Source organism: Mirounga leonina, unplaced genomic scaffold (assembly GCF_011800145.1).
Source record: "Mirounga leonina isolate KUSES-001 unplaced genomic scaffold, KU_Mleo_1.0 Mir_53, whole genome shotgun sequence".
Taxonomy (NCBI): Eukaryota; Metazoa; Chordata; class Mammalia; order Carnivora; family Phocidae; genus Mirounga; species Mirounga leonina.
Genome location: NW_023270807.1, coordinates 56,677,196 through 56,691,825, shown reverse-complemented (window position 1 = coordinate 56,691,825; position 14,630 = coordinate 56,677,196). Strand labels below are relative to the sequence as shown.

At 37.6% G+C, this 14,630-nt stretch overlaps 1 protein-coding gene across 1 annotated transcript in view; it reads left to right on the top strand.

Moving 5' to 3' along the window:
* The window catches only part of MCHR2 (melanin concentrating hormone receptor 2), a 61,447-nt gene that overhangs the window by 24,827 nt on the left and 21,990 nt on the right, over positions 1 to 14,630 (top strand). The window contains exons 2-4 of the mRNA XM_034991605.1: positions 5,099 to 5,206; positions 6,575 to 6,679; positions 9,900 to 10,107. Coding sequence (XP_034847496.1) covers positions 9,926 to 10,107 — 182 coding nt within the window. The 5' untranslated portion in view covers positions 5,099 to 5,206; positions 6,575 to 6,679; positions 9,900 to 9,925. The remainder of the gene's footprint in view (positions 1 to 5,098; positions 5,207 to 6,574; positions 6,680 to 9,899; positions 10,108 to 14,630) is intronic.

The window sequence follows — 14,630 nt, the reverse complement described above, 5'->3', positions numbered from 1 at the left end:
CTATGAAAAACCTACAGCGAATATCATTCTCAATGGGGAAAACTGAGAGCTTTCCCCCTAAGGTCAGGAACGCGGCAGGGATGTCCACTATCACCACTGCTATTCAACATAGTATTGGAAGTCCTAGCCACAGCAATCAGACAACAAAAAGAAATCAAAGGCATCCAAATTGGCAAAGAAGAAGTCAAACTCTCACTCTTTGCAGATGATATGATACTTTATGTGGAAAACCCAAAAGACTCCACCCCAAAACTGCTAGAACTCATACAGGAATTCAGTAAGGTGGCAGGATATAAAATCAATGCACAGAAGTCAGTGGCATTCCTATACACCAACAACAAGACAGAAGAAAGAGAAATTAAGGAGTCGATCCCATTTACAATTGTACCCAAAACCATAAGATACCTAGGAATAAATCTAACCAAAGAGACAAAGGATCTTTACTCAGAAAACTATAAAATACTCATGAAAGAAATTGAGGAAGACACAAAGAAATGGAAAAACGTTCCATGCTCATGGATTGGAAGAACAAATATTGTGAAGATGTCAATGCTACCTAGAGCAATCTACACATTCAATGCAATCCCCATCAAAATACCATCCACTTTTTTCAAAAAAATGGAACAAATAATCCTAAAATTTGTATGGAACCAGAAAAGACCCCGCATAGCCAGAGGAATGTTGAAAAAGAAAAGCAAAGCCGGCGGCATCACAATTCCAGACCTCCAGCTCTATTACAAAGCTGTCATCATCAAGACAGCATGGTACTGGCACAAAAACAGACACATAGATCAATGGAACAGAAGAGAGAGCCCAGAAATGGACCCTCAACTCTATGGCCAACTAATCTTCAACAAAGCAGGAAAGAATGTCCAATGGAAAAAAGACAGTCTCTTCAACAAATGGTGTTGGGAAAATTGGATAGCCACATGCAGAAGAATGAAACTGGACCATTTCCTTACACCACACACAAAAATAGACTCCAAATGGTTGAAAGACCTCAATGTGAGACAGGAGTCCATCAAAATCCTAAAGGAGAACACAGGCAGCAACCTCTTTGACCTCAGCCGAAGCAACTTCTTCCTAGAAACATCGCCAAAGGCAAGGGAAACAAGGGCAAATATGAACTATTGGGACTTCATCAAGATAAAAAGCTTTTGCAAAGCAAAGGAAACAGTCAACAAAACCAAAAGACAACCGACAGAATAGGAGAAGATATTTGCAAATGACATATCAGATAAAGGGCTAGTATCCAAAATCTATAAAGAACTCATCAAACTCAACACCCAAAGAACAAAGAATACAATCAAGAAATGGGCAGAAGACATGAAAAGACATTTTTCCAAAGAAGATATCCAAATGGCCAACAGACACATGAAAAAGTGCTCAATATCGCTCGGCATCAGGGAAATCCAAATCAAAACCTCAATGAGATACCACCTCACACCAGTCAGAATGGCTAAAATTAACAAGTCAGGAAAGGACAGATGTTGGCGGGGATGCGGAGAAAGGGGAACCCTCCTACACTGTTGGTGGGAATGCAAGCTGGTGCAGCCACTCTGGAAAACAGTATGGAGGTTCCTCAAAAAGTTGAAAATAGAGCTACCATATGATCCAGCAATTGCACTACTGGGTATTTACCCCAAAGATACAAAAGTAGGGATCCGAAAGGGTACGTGCACCCTGATGTTTATAGCAGCAATGTCCACAATAGCCAAACTGTGGAAAGAGCCAAGATGTCCATCGACAGATGAATGGATAAAGAAGAGGTGGTATATATATACAATGGAATATTATGCAGCCATCAAAAGGAATGAGTCTTGCCATTTGCAATGACGTGGATGGAACTGGAGGGTATTATGTTGAGTGAAATAAGTCAAACAGAGAAAGACATGTATCATATGATTTCACTGATATGAGGAATTCTTAATTGCAGGAAACAAACTGAGGGTTGCTAGAGTGGGGGGTGGGGTGGGAGGGATGGGGTGACTGGGTGATAGACACTGGGGAGGGTATGTGCTCTGGTAAGCACTGTGAATTGTGCAAGACTGTTGAATCTCAGATCTGTACCTCTGAAACAAATAATGCAATATATGTTAAGAAAAAAAAAAGAAGAAGAAGGTAGCGGGAGGGGAAGAATGAAGCGGGGGAAATCGGAGGGGTAGACGAACCATGAGAGACGATGGACTCTGAAAAACAAACTGAGAGTTCTAGAGGGGAGGGGGGTAGGAGGATGGGTTAGCCAGGTGGTGGGTATTGAGGAGGGCACATTCTGCATGGAGCACTGGGTGTTATGCACAAACAATGTATGGGGATTAACATAAGAATAAAAAAAATTAAAAAAAAAAAAAAGAACCCCGATGAGTTGGGCCATAACTTAGAAAGCAATTCTATACAACTTGGACCTGTAGGTGTGGGGGGGGAGGGGCAGGGGTATAATAGGTAAATGTAAGTGTTATATTTTGTGCTTTATGGCTATTAAAACATCCTTATTGATTTTGCTAGTTATTAGCAGCAGAACTTTTTCCCATATAATTTTTTTTCTGATATTTAACCTGAAAGGAGTAACAAGACAAACAGCCATAAAGCTGGCTCATCAGATTCACTTAATCCCATCAACATGATTATGTTCATTGAAATATAGTCGAGGATTATTATTTTAGGATTCATTTTTTAAAATAATCGAAATTGTGTGAAATATCACTGCAATGTACGTAAACTCATCATCTGTTCTTTTGATTTATTCTCTACATCATGCTCTTCTTTGCCATGTACGTTTTCCTATCACTTTTCAGACTTCTTAACACTCTTTTTCTTAAAAAAAAAATCCAATTTCCTTTATATCCATTCCTCCTTTTGCTTGTCCTAGTCATCATGAATAAATTGTGTATGTATGAAGATGTCAGTGTACATAGATGAACAATGTGAATCAGAATATATTAAACTGACACTGTCAGTCTTCTCTCAACACCAACCTCCCAAGCATAAATTTCACCCCCCCTTTTTTTTTAAGAAGGAAATCTTCCTACAAAAAGATGTCTTCAACTATTTAGGCCCAGATTTCTGGAGTTATATTTTACATAAGTGTCACAACTTGCAATTTAATAAATGAGAAAGAGTTTTACACCTAGACGTTTCAAGGGGAAATTACTTTCATTTAATACCTGGGTGGATGGATTTACCCTCGAGGTACCACATGAGAACAGATAGAGACAATACAGATAGTTTTCTGCAAAGGAGAATTTATTAAGTTAATCTTTTTAAAAATTTTATTGTTATTTCTTTTGAGAGAGAGAGAATGCAAGCACGTGGGAGGGGGGGGACAGAGGGAGAGGGAGAGAGAATCTTAAGCAGGCTCCAAGCCAGTGCAGAGCCGATGCAGAGGCTCAATCTCAGGACCCTGAGATCATGATCTGAGCCAAAATCAAGAGTCAGACGCTTAACCATCTGAGCCACCCAGGTGCCCTGAAGTTAATCTTATTTAAGTACTGGTTTCCCTTTTTCATTTTTTTAAATTTTTATTTAAATTCCAGTTGGTTGGGGCGCCTGGGTGGCTCAGTTGGTTAAGCGATGGCCTTCAGCTCAGGTCATGATCCTGGAGTCCCTGGATCGAGTCCCGCATCGGGCTCCCTGCTCGGCAGGGAGCCTGCTTCTGTCTCTGACCCTCCCCCCTCTCATGTGCTCTCTCTCTCTCATTCTCTCTGTCTCAAATAAATAAATAAAATCTTTAAATAAATAAATAAATAAATAAATAAATTCCAGTTGGTTAACATATAATGTAATATTACATTCAGGTGTACGTTTTAGTGATCCAATACTTAGGTACAACACCAGGTGCTCATCACAAGTGCTCTTCTTCATCCCCAACACCTATTTTATTGATCCTCCCACCAACCTCCCCTCTGGTAACCATCAGTTCGTCCTCTATAGTGAAGAGTCTGTTTCTTGGTTTGCCTCTCTTTTCTTCCCCCTATGATCATTTGTTTCTTAAATTCCACAGATGAGTGAAATGCACCCTGATGTTTATAACAACATTATCTACAATAGCCAAATTATGGAAAGAGCCCAAATGTCCATCAACTGATGAATGGATAAAGAAGTTGTGGTGTGTGTATATATATGTATGTATATATATATACACATATATATACAAAGAAATATTACTCAGCCATAAAAAAGAATGAAATTTTGCCATTTGCAACAACGTGGTTGGAGCTAGAGTTTTAACACTAAGCAAACTAAGTCAGTCAGAGAAAGCACTGGTTTTCATGATAAAATTAGAGGGACTTGTCCTGGATGAAAATGGCCCTCAGATATAATGAAATCTTACTTAAGAATTGAGAGATTCTCTGTCTAAAAGATTCTAAAAAAAAAAAAAAGCTTCTGAGTCCATATTAACAATATTTAAAATATGAACATAATTTAAATAAGTAATGCTTAAAACTCTTTCAACAGCTAATATTTACCAACCATCAGTGAATTAATACTTCATTTTTGTATATTTAACTAATGAACAGTTTTCTATTCAGGATTCGATAAGAATATGGCATAAGGATGAGAAATAGGGATAAGAAAGATAAGAATATGGTACTTGCTGAGCCTGAAGAAGCACCAAATATTGTCGGTCAGTAGCTTTTCATATTTAGTTTTCTCACGTTCATATGCCTAGAGGGAGAGCAGGCCACTGCCTGCCACAGCTAACAAGACAAGGTAAAGGACAAGAAGGTTATTTTCCTTGACATGGGCTTATTATTCAACTGATGCATTTCTCAAATTTGAAATTAGGTGAATTGGTAAAGCAAGAAATCTCTTATAAATATGATAGAAGGATTCATAAAATTTTAATTGTATAGAATTTTTACAGATTCAGCAATTTGAATTCCAACATTTACAGAAGATGCTACACAAAGGTTTTGGTTGACATTGAAAGAAAAACACTAACTGCCAAAGTAACAGGTCTCTTCACCTTGTCAGGTTTTTAATGACATGAGCAAAGGTTTTAGATTAAAGGTTACAGTTTACTTTCAGGGTTCTTTCCACACATAGTATTCTTTTATGGACAACTTTTCTCACTCTCTGACATTCCTGTCTTCCTCAGGAAACTTGAGAACTGGGATAAATAAAGGAAGAGGTACAGAGAGATGGAAAGGTGAGGCTGAAGGCATTTGGGCTGCGATTTTAATAGCCCAGGAGTTGTCGATCACAGGTGAGCCTTCTGACTGCAATTTTTTTTTTATTAAATGTTAAAAAAAATAACACATAGGCATATCAATTATACTCCTAAATCTTAGATGTGAGGCCATTAGTCTTAGAAACATGCTTATTAGCATGACTGTTGGCTAAAACTTGGGGAGTCATATTCCTGTAGATTATATTTGGAGAAGAGATAATTAAATACATAAATGATTTGGGAGATAATAGATATTGCTATACATAATTCATTGGAAAATGTTTACCCACGTCTTAAATTTAAATCATTTCCAAAAATGCATATACGTTCCCCAAACCTATTATTTTGAATATGTAAACCATATTTCCTTTATTGAACTTGTGGAAATACTTAAAAACAACTGTCGTAAAAGTTCATTTTCACCTGTTAAACACTAGATTTTTGTGTGCCCCCCAAAATCTTCCTTAAGCATTGGTTTTTCATGATCTAAATAACAGAATGAAAACTGAAATAAATTAGTTATCTTGGCTTTTACAAATAGCCACATTTTTTGCTTTTAAAACAACATGAGGTGCCTGACTGTGAATATGTTTCTCTGTGTGAGATTATTCAATGAGTTCAGCCAGTCAGTCATATAAAACTGTTTTGCTTGAAAATGGCTCTTTTGCAAAATTTTTTATATTTTGACATCAGCTTTCAGCATAACAGAAACACAATCAAAGTTAACATTTATATTAGCTGATTTTTAATGGTTGAAATAACAAGATGGAAAAATAAAAGAGCACAGAGGTAAAGCAGGAAAATTAAGCATAAGGAAAGTGTTAATAAAGGAGAAAGAACAGAGATTCAGATTATTGCCTTGTAGCCATACGGTTAGCTATTAGACTGCATTTTAGAAGCTATTTTTACTGTTAATATAACCTGCAGAGCCATACATAAAACCCTCCCATTAATCTGACTTTTCCAATTATCACTCCTTTGCTTTTCTTTATATTTTTACCATTATTATATCTATCCCTAATTACATAGATTGGTTTTTGCCTGTGTTGTTAAATTCTGCATAAATGGAATCATGCTATGTGAACTGTTGCTCTTGCCTAACCTTAAGTCAATAGATTCATCCATGTTATTGTGTGTACTTGCAGTCCGTTCCCTCTCGTACTGTGAAGCATTTCATTGTGTGAGTATATCACAACTGATTATCCATCCCATTGTTAATGGGCATCTTAACCATTTTCACTTTAAGATATTTAAGCCAAATATTTCTAAGAACACGCGGGAGCACTCATCCTGGTACCTATAAACGTATCTCTAGGTATATCCCATCTAGGGGGAAATCTCTGGGTCATGGAACAATATGTATATATTCAACTATAATAAATAATGCCTCCTTGTTTTCCACAGCGGTTTATCAATTTCTATTCCTACCAGTGAAGGTTGTTTCTGTGGCTCCACATCCTCACCAACACTTGGAACTCTCAGACTTGAAAGTTTTTACCAACCTGAGAGGTAGGTATAGATATCCCATTGTGGTTTTGATTTGCCTTTTCCTTATCACCAATGATATTGAATACCTTACAAAATGTTTATTGACCATTGGAAAGATGTTTTGTAAATGCCTATTGAAGTCTATGGGCATTTTTCTGTTGAGCTGTCTATATTTTTCTTATTGGTTTATATATATATTTTATATATTCTGAACAAGAGCCTTTTCTTGGCTATATGTCTTAGAAATATCCTGTGAGGCTTGCCTTTTTGCTATCTTAATAATATCTTTTTTTCTATTTTCCATGTTACCTTTTATTTTTTATGAACATATTTACCAATAGGCTACTGACTGAAATATTCCATCTAGAACATGAAATAGTCACTCTGCCCCATTTCTCAAACATCCATTTTGTCCTTTCACATACCGTTTTTATTATTGAGTTATCAATTCTCTTAACAAATTTTTAAGCGAACTAGTGTTGAATGATAAGCATAATGTTATACAGCAGATCTCTAGAACTTTTTCATCTTCCACAATTAAACTTTATACCCATTGAACAGCAGCTCCCCATTTCCCCTTTCTACTACCTTTGGCCTCCATTCTCTCTATTTCTATGACTTCAGCTTTTTCAGATTCCATATATAAAATGAGAACATACAGTATTTGTCTTTCTCTGTCTGACTTACTTCACTTAGCATAATACTCCCAAATTCTACCCATGTTGTCCCAAAAGGCAGGATTTCCTTCTTTTTCATGGCTGAATAATATTCCTTTGTGTGGTGTGTGTGTGTGTGTGTGTGTGTGTGTGTGATGTTTTCTTTATTCATTCATCCATTAGGCTGTTTCCATGTCTTGGCAATTGTAAATAATCCTACCATGAACATGAGAATACAGATGTCTCTTGGAGATACTGATTTCCTTTCCTTCAAATATATACCCAGGATTGTGATGGCTGGATCTTATGGTAATTCTTTTTCTAATTCATTGAGGAAACTCCGTATTGTTTCCCATAGTGGCTGTACTAATTTACATTTTTCCAATAGTGCAAAAAAATTCCCTTTCCTCCACATCCTCGCCTACACTTGTTATTTCTTGTCTTTTTTATTTTAGCCATTTTAACAGGAGTGAGGTGATCTCATTGTGGTTTTAATTTGCATTTCCCTGATGATTAGTGATGTTGAGCATCTTTTCATGTGCTTGTTGGTCATTTGTATGTCTTCTTTGGAAAGATGTCTATTCAAATCCTTTGTCCATTTTTTAATTGTACTCTTTGTATTTTACTATTCGGTTGTATGAGTTCCTTATATATTTTTGATAAAAACAGCTTATCAGATGGAATGTTGCAAATATTTTCTATCATTCCATATGGTGCCCTTTCATTTTGCTGATTGTTTCTTTTGCTGCTCAGAAGCTTGTTAGTTTGATGTAGTCTCACCTACTTATTTTTGCTCTTGTTCCTTGCACTTCTGATAACATTTCCAAAAAATTGTTGTCAAGACCAGTGTTGAGGAGCTTTTTCCCTACATTTTCTTCTTGTGGTTTTACAATTTAGGGTCTTACTTTTAAGTCTAATACATTTCAAGCAGTATACAAACAATGCTTATATCTTTGATTGCTTGCTGGCCATTAACCTCAAAAAATATTTTGAGAGTTCCCTGGGGCCTTGGGATAACTGTTTTCCCCTTCAAAAAGGATTTGCATTTGCATCTGCCTGCTACCTAGGGGCTTCACACTCCTGAACCATATCAGGCTAAATTCAAGTCTTGAGTGTCCCTGGTCTAATTAGGCTTTGCCTACTCAGGGTGCAAATCTGAGAGAGGATTCTTCTGGACCCTCCTAAGGAAGGGTCTCTGGAAGCCACAACCCCAGAGATCCATTTTCTTCTCCATTCCAAAGATAGCAAGGCAGCCATCTGAGCAGTTCCCAATGGCTGCAGAGGTAGGAGAGAAAAATCTAAATCCAATTCATCCATACCTGAGGATGTAACATCTGGGGCTCCAGCTGAGAGGAAGGGTTCTCCTGCAAAATTTTCCACTTTAGTAGGCTGTGGGCCTTGACTTCTCTCTGGACATGATTATAGACATGGACCCAGAGCTCAAATGGCTGCGGCAGCAATAAGTGTCTTCTGGATAAAGATAGCCTTTGTGCTTTAATGTTCTGCTTACCTCCCAGTTACAGGATCTCATCCAAACACTGGTCAGGGAGGTCCCAGTAACTTTTCAGATCTTGAATATTTTTAAACTGCTGTATACACAAACATGCACATATTCAAACATATACATATGAACTTTTGTCCAGCATATTTTATTGTTTTCAGTGGGAGGGTTAATCTGGGTTACCCAACTGACTCTCAGAAACAAGACTTAGATGGTATTTTTAAGTGTCTTTGTCAAGCAAATAATTTTTCAGATCTATTTGGTTTTGTTTCTTGTTTTTTTTAGCACATTTTTTCCTGTGCCATAATTATACTTTGTATTTGGTACCCCCCTAGCTATAACACTTTTCCTTCCTGCATTGTCCTTTACTGAGCTCTTTTTTTTAATGTATCCATTTCTGTCTTTTTTTGAGAGAGAGAGAGCACGGGGGCCAGGGGGGCGAGGGAGAGGAAGAGAGAAAATCTTAAGCAGGTTCCATGCCCAGCACAGTGCCCAACACAGGGCTCGATCTCATAACCTGAGCCAAAATCAAGAGTCAGACATTCAACCAACTGAGCAACCCAGGCACCCCTACTGAGCTAACTCTTATTCATCCTTTAAGATAGTCCAGGAATCATCTCAGCAAGTCTTATTGCATTCTATTCTCAAATAATTAGAGTTGGTGTCCCCATGCACTTTGCTGCAGAGAAGAAATACTTAACAACCTAAGTATTGCAGAGGTACTAGTCAATATAGGTAGACACACAGACTAATAAGAACAGATACCAGCTGTAAACAACCAGTACCAGCATGTACTGAGTAAATATCAGCATGTTCAAAGAATGTACTACAATAAGGTGTGATAATAAATGTATATTATCACAGTACACTGTTCTCTAATTTGCTGTTTACATATCCCCTTTGATAATCTGTGAGGCCATTATGGACAGGGAGCAGTCATATTCACCTGGAATCTTATGTTGCATGGATTCTTGGTGCAAAGAAGGCCCCAATAAATATTTTTTTCAATTAAGTTAAAGAAATGCTATGTTCATGGAACTGCCTCAAAAATTCATTAAATAAATCACTTCTTATCCCTTCACAGCTTTAACCACTAGAAGTTCATGAACAATGAATTCACTGTCCTCATCCTGTTGGAACACCTCTGCTGAACTTTTGAACAAATCCTGCAATAAAGAGTTTGCTGATCAAACCCTCAGCATTGTAGATACAATCATCCTCCCTTCTATGATTGGGATTATCTGTTCAATGGGGCTGGTTGGCAACATCCTCATCGTATTCACTATAATAAGGTAAGAGCTTCTACTGTTTTCCATAATTTAGGCACATTCTATACTCACTAAATGAATCCTTTTCCCTCTATAGGATTTTTCTTAATGAAATTGGTTTTGGAAATATTTGGTTAAGATCATTAAAGAAGATTCTACAGATATTTGCATCATGTATTAAGTAACATCTGAGTTGCAAAACTCAAAATGAAAAGACCTAAGCCAGTGCTTACTGCTGGGTTAATGAATTTTTAGAGCAGTGATTTTCAATCTTAGCCCCATACAGGATCACCTGGGGAGCTTTCAAAAATCCTAATACATAGTTTCATACTAGACTAATTAATTCAGAATCTCTAGAGCTGGAGTCCAGGCATGAAGTAAAACTGCAATGCAACCATTTTATTTTCAACTTTCAACAATAAGAGTTTTCCTGTGTACAGCCCAGAGATGTTTATACAGCTAATAAAGACAGAGTTTCTATATTTATTTTAAAAAACAACAACAACAACAACCTGTCCTCCTCAGGTTGTGAAAGAGACTATTTTGTACTCATTTGGGCAAGAGAGAGAAACTCCACCTGATTGCCCAAAGATTCAGGCCGTCACAGAGCGTGGGCTGTTCCCCTCGGTGTAGACTAGGCCCATGTAGGTCAAACTGAGAGACATCTGCTCCCAACACCTCCTGCCTTTGCTTCACATCTCCCACCTCATTCAGGTAATTTCCTCCTTCCTCTCAACCCCAGGGCAAAGAGCTCAACCTGGAAAATAAGAATAGATTTACTTGTTTCCCATGGTTCAGAGTTACTGTACAGAGTCAGTGTGCCCCCTCACTGCTTGATATCTTTGCTATCCTGATTATTTTCACATTTAAGTTTCACTTGTTTTAATCAACATAAGATGTTAAATGTTACTGCCCTAGTCTCTAATCATGCTTATAACCATCATTAAAGAAAATTTCATCCATGCTTCTCTATAAGAAAACACATTCAAAAGTACTTCCTAGTAGGTGTTTTCAGCATTATATTAACAAATAACTACAACGATCTTTTGTGTAGCATATTATACTTTACAAAGCGCGTTGCAACCTCATTTAATCCTCAGAAGAGCAGTACTATCATTATACCCATTTAGGGAAAGAGGCCTAGGAGAGAAAATAACTTGTCCAGCATCACACAGCTAGTAAGTGACTGTCCTGGCATTGAACTCAGATCCCATGATTGCAAATTCCAAGCTATTTTCTCCACACTGATAAAAACAAACAAATCAAGGCACCTGGGTGGCTCAGTCAGTTAAGCGTCTGCCTTCGGCTCAGGTCATGATCCCAGGGTCCTAGGACAGAGTCCCACATCGGCCTCCTTGCTCAGGAGGGAGCCTGCTTCTCCCTCTGCCTCTGCTCCTCCCTGTTCTTTTTCTTAAATAAATAAATTAAATAAATAAATAAACTTTTTAAAAAATCATCAAAACTAGAAAGATGGTTGGATTTACCATGTGGATAAAAGAATCCTCACAGAACCAATTAAGAGTAAGAGCAGCCTTCAGGATGGTGATGGAGATGACACTCACCATCCCTGAGAAAGCTCATAACTGGTCACTTTCTCCAGGTGGCTTCTCACCAGCAAGCCCACTTTCAAATTTTTATTGTCATTATCTCTGCCGTTAAATGTAGCATTATAAATGGTATTTTTTACACCATCCATATTGAAAATTTATTTAGTATATTAGAATTTTACTCTCAATGAATTCAGGCATTTTTTTTATTGTATCCTGTAAAGCCATTTGTGACTATCAAACATTTTATTTTTTTAATTTAAATTTTAGGTAGTTAACATATGGTGCAATATTAGTTTCTGGAATATCAAGCATTTTACATTAATTTTTTTAAGTGCTAGAAGTAGTTCAACGCAATACGTATTACTAATGCCTATTGCAAACCCAGCACCAAGGGTTATGAAAATACCAAAGAGGGGCGCCTGTGTGGCTCAGTTGGTTGGGCGACTGCCTTCGGCTCAGGTCATGATCCTGGAGTCCCCGGATCGAGTCCCGCATCGGGCTCCCTGCTCGGCGGGGAGTCTGCTTCTCCCTCTGACCCTCCCCCCTCTCATGCTCTCTGTCTCTCATTCTCTCTCTCGCAAATAAATAAAATCTTTAAAAAAAAAAAAAAGAAAAGAAAATACCAAAGAAATGTGGCAGCATCTGATTCTAAAAAGTTCATAGACTAGTGGAAAAGGTAAGATTTAAACACATAAAATTGAAAAACAATACAAGACATTATAAACACTCAAGTGAAAAAAAAAAAAAGGATGAGTTCAAATAATGAGTTCCAGGAAGGGTAATAAAAGTAATCAGATATTCTCAGGAAGCCTCAAGGAGGCAATAGCACCAAGTAGAAAGTTAATAGTCAGAAACATGAGAATGTTTCTAGCTCGCTCCTGTTTGCCAGTTGCTCCTGTCCACTTCTCCTTCCATCTTCCCCTCGTACGCCTTGGTATTTTTACTGTCCGCTCTTAGAGATATATGTAGCATGCCTCACACCCATACAGGCTTGGCCCCACTGAGGAGAAATCAAGTTCTTATAATGTGTTGGCCCTGCAGAAATGGTTGCATTTTTTACAGGCAACTTTTATATGCAAAGACTCTTCAATGTTAGATTTCAGACCCTGCGACAAGCTGCTGAAGAGGTATTGGGGCCAGAGAAAATTCCTGGTTCCCCTCAAATTACACCAATAGATAATGGCCTGATCCTATGTACTCATCTGGAGACAAAGCTGGAAAAAAGAAGAAATGTGGAAAATGAACTCTTCTAAAAGTCAATACTGAGATATAATTCCTGGAAACAGATTCTCAACATAAAGCAAATAATCATTTAACTGGAAAAAAGAAAACCTAAGCCATCATACTGACTAATTTATTTGCAATGATTGTGAAAAACCTGTCTTTTCTTTGTATCATTACCATTTTATAGATAATATGTGAGAAGATATATGTTAATGGAGCATTTAAGATGAATCTTTTAGTCTCTCAAAAAACATTTGGGAGCAACTTAATTTTAATTTTTATTACTAGGACTTTAATATTTTTCTTTGCAAATTGCTCTCCAAAAAAGTATTAGTCTTTCAAAAGTCATGTGAAAGAAAATTAATTTAAATTTTTTTTTGGCTTGGAATTTATCTAACTCTTTTTTTTTTTTAATTGCTCTCCAAAAATTTTAAGGTAATTTGTATTAATATTTTCATCATGCCTTGCCATAACCTTTTATTTGTTACCTTCTTACCAGATGGGTGGCTTAATTAAAATACTAAGACTACACTAAAAATAAGGAGAAATAGATACATTTAAAGATTTAGGGACTTTCCCATTTATGATGAATATTTGTCTCAGAAGAGGATGAATAGAACTAAAAGTCAGTAAGATCATTAGCAATGCTGGGAAGCAAGCAATGAACTAACTCCTGACTTTGCAAAGGAATACTAGAAACATGTATGAAAAAAATAGGTTTAAGGAAGATGGAGTTTCCAGAATAACAGGTTCTATGTGGTTGTTTTTAAAAGTAAGAAGTAGAGCGCCTGGGTGGCTCAGTCGTTAAGTGTCTGCCTTCAGCTCAGGTCATGATCCCAGGGTCCAGGGATCGAGTCCCACATCGGGCTCCCTGCTCAGCAGGAAGCCTGCTTTTCCCTCTCCCACTCCCCCTGCTTGTGTTTCTGCTCTCGCGATCTCTCTCTCTGTGTCAGGTAAATAAATAAAATCTTTTAAAAAAAATAAAATAAAAGTAAGAAGTAATTTGTGCATTAGGAAGGTGACTATAAAGTAATGAGGCCAGATGATTCCTAGTCTGTCACGCATTAAATTCACAGCTAGTCAAAAGGAAGCCAGATTAGAAAATGTAGGAGGGAAATTGGGCCAATTATAACATAATCATTTCTCCCTTTTATTCTTCGGAGAGAGATTAGTGAACTCCATTGCACAATTAGTTCCACAGTCACAGTGGGCCCTGGGAAGCTACTTCCACAAAGGGGAGGATGTTCTTCTCCATCAGTCCCTCACCCCCACCTCCTGAACACATCTTTCACCTGACAGACAGCTTCATGTGGGCAAAGACTCTAAGGGATGGCCTTCTTCCTGATAAATAAAAAGTCCTCGTTCTGTCATTCCCTGACCTCAACTCCCTGTCAACAAGTTCACACTAAATCATGAATTACTGCAACACCTTACTTTAAACCCTACCAATGGTATCTACATTTTATACAGAGATTACAAGAGGGTTAGTGCGTTAACCTGAAGGAACACTAACGATCTAATGGTGGAAGACCAGTTGCTAAGACAGATGGGGAGGGGAAATACTTAAAACAAGGCCTCTTCCTTTCTCCCACCCAGTTTAAATCATAACTACTGGCTCCCTCTGACCCAGCCCTCAGCCATTCTCAGAGTGTCAGCCACATGTAAGCTCTTGCTGGGGTTGACCATACTCTTGCTGCACACATACACTATGTTTTAGATACTGCAGAACCTCTCAGTTACGTCTGTTCCCCTGAACTGGAAAGTTGTTGAGAG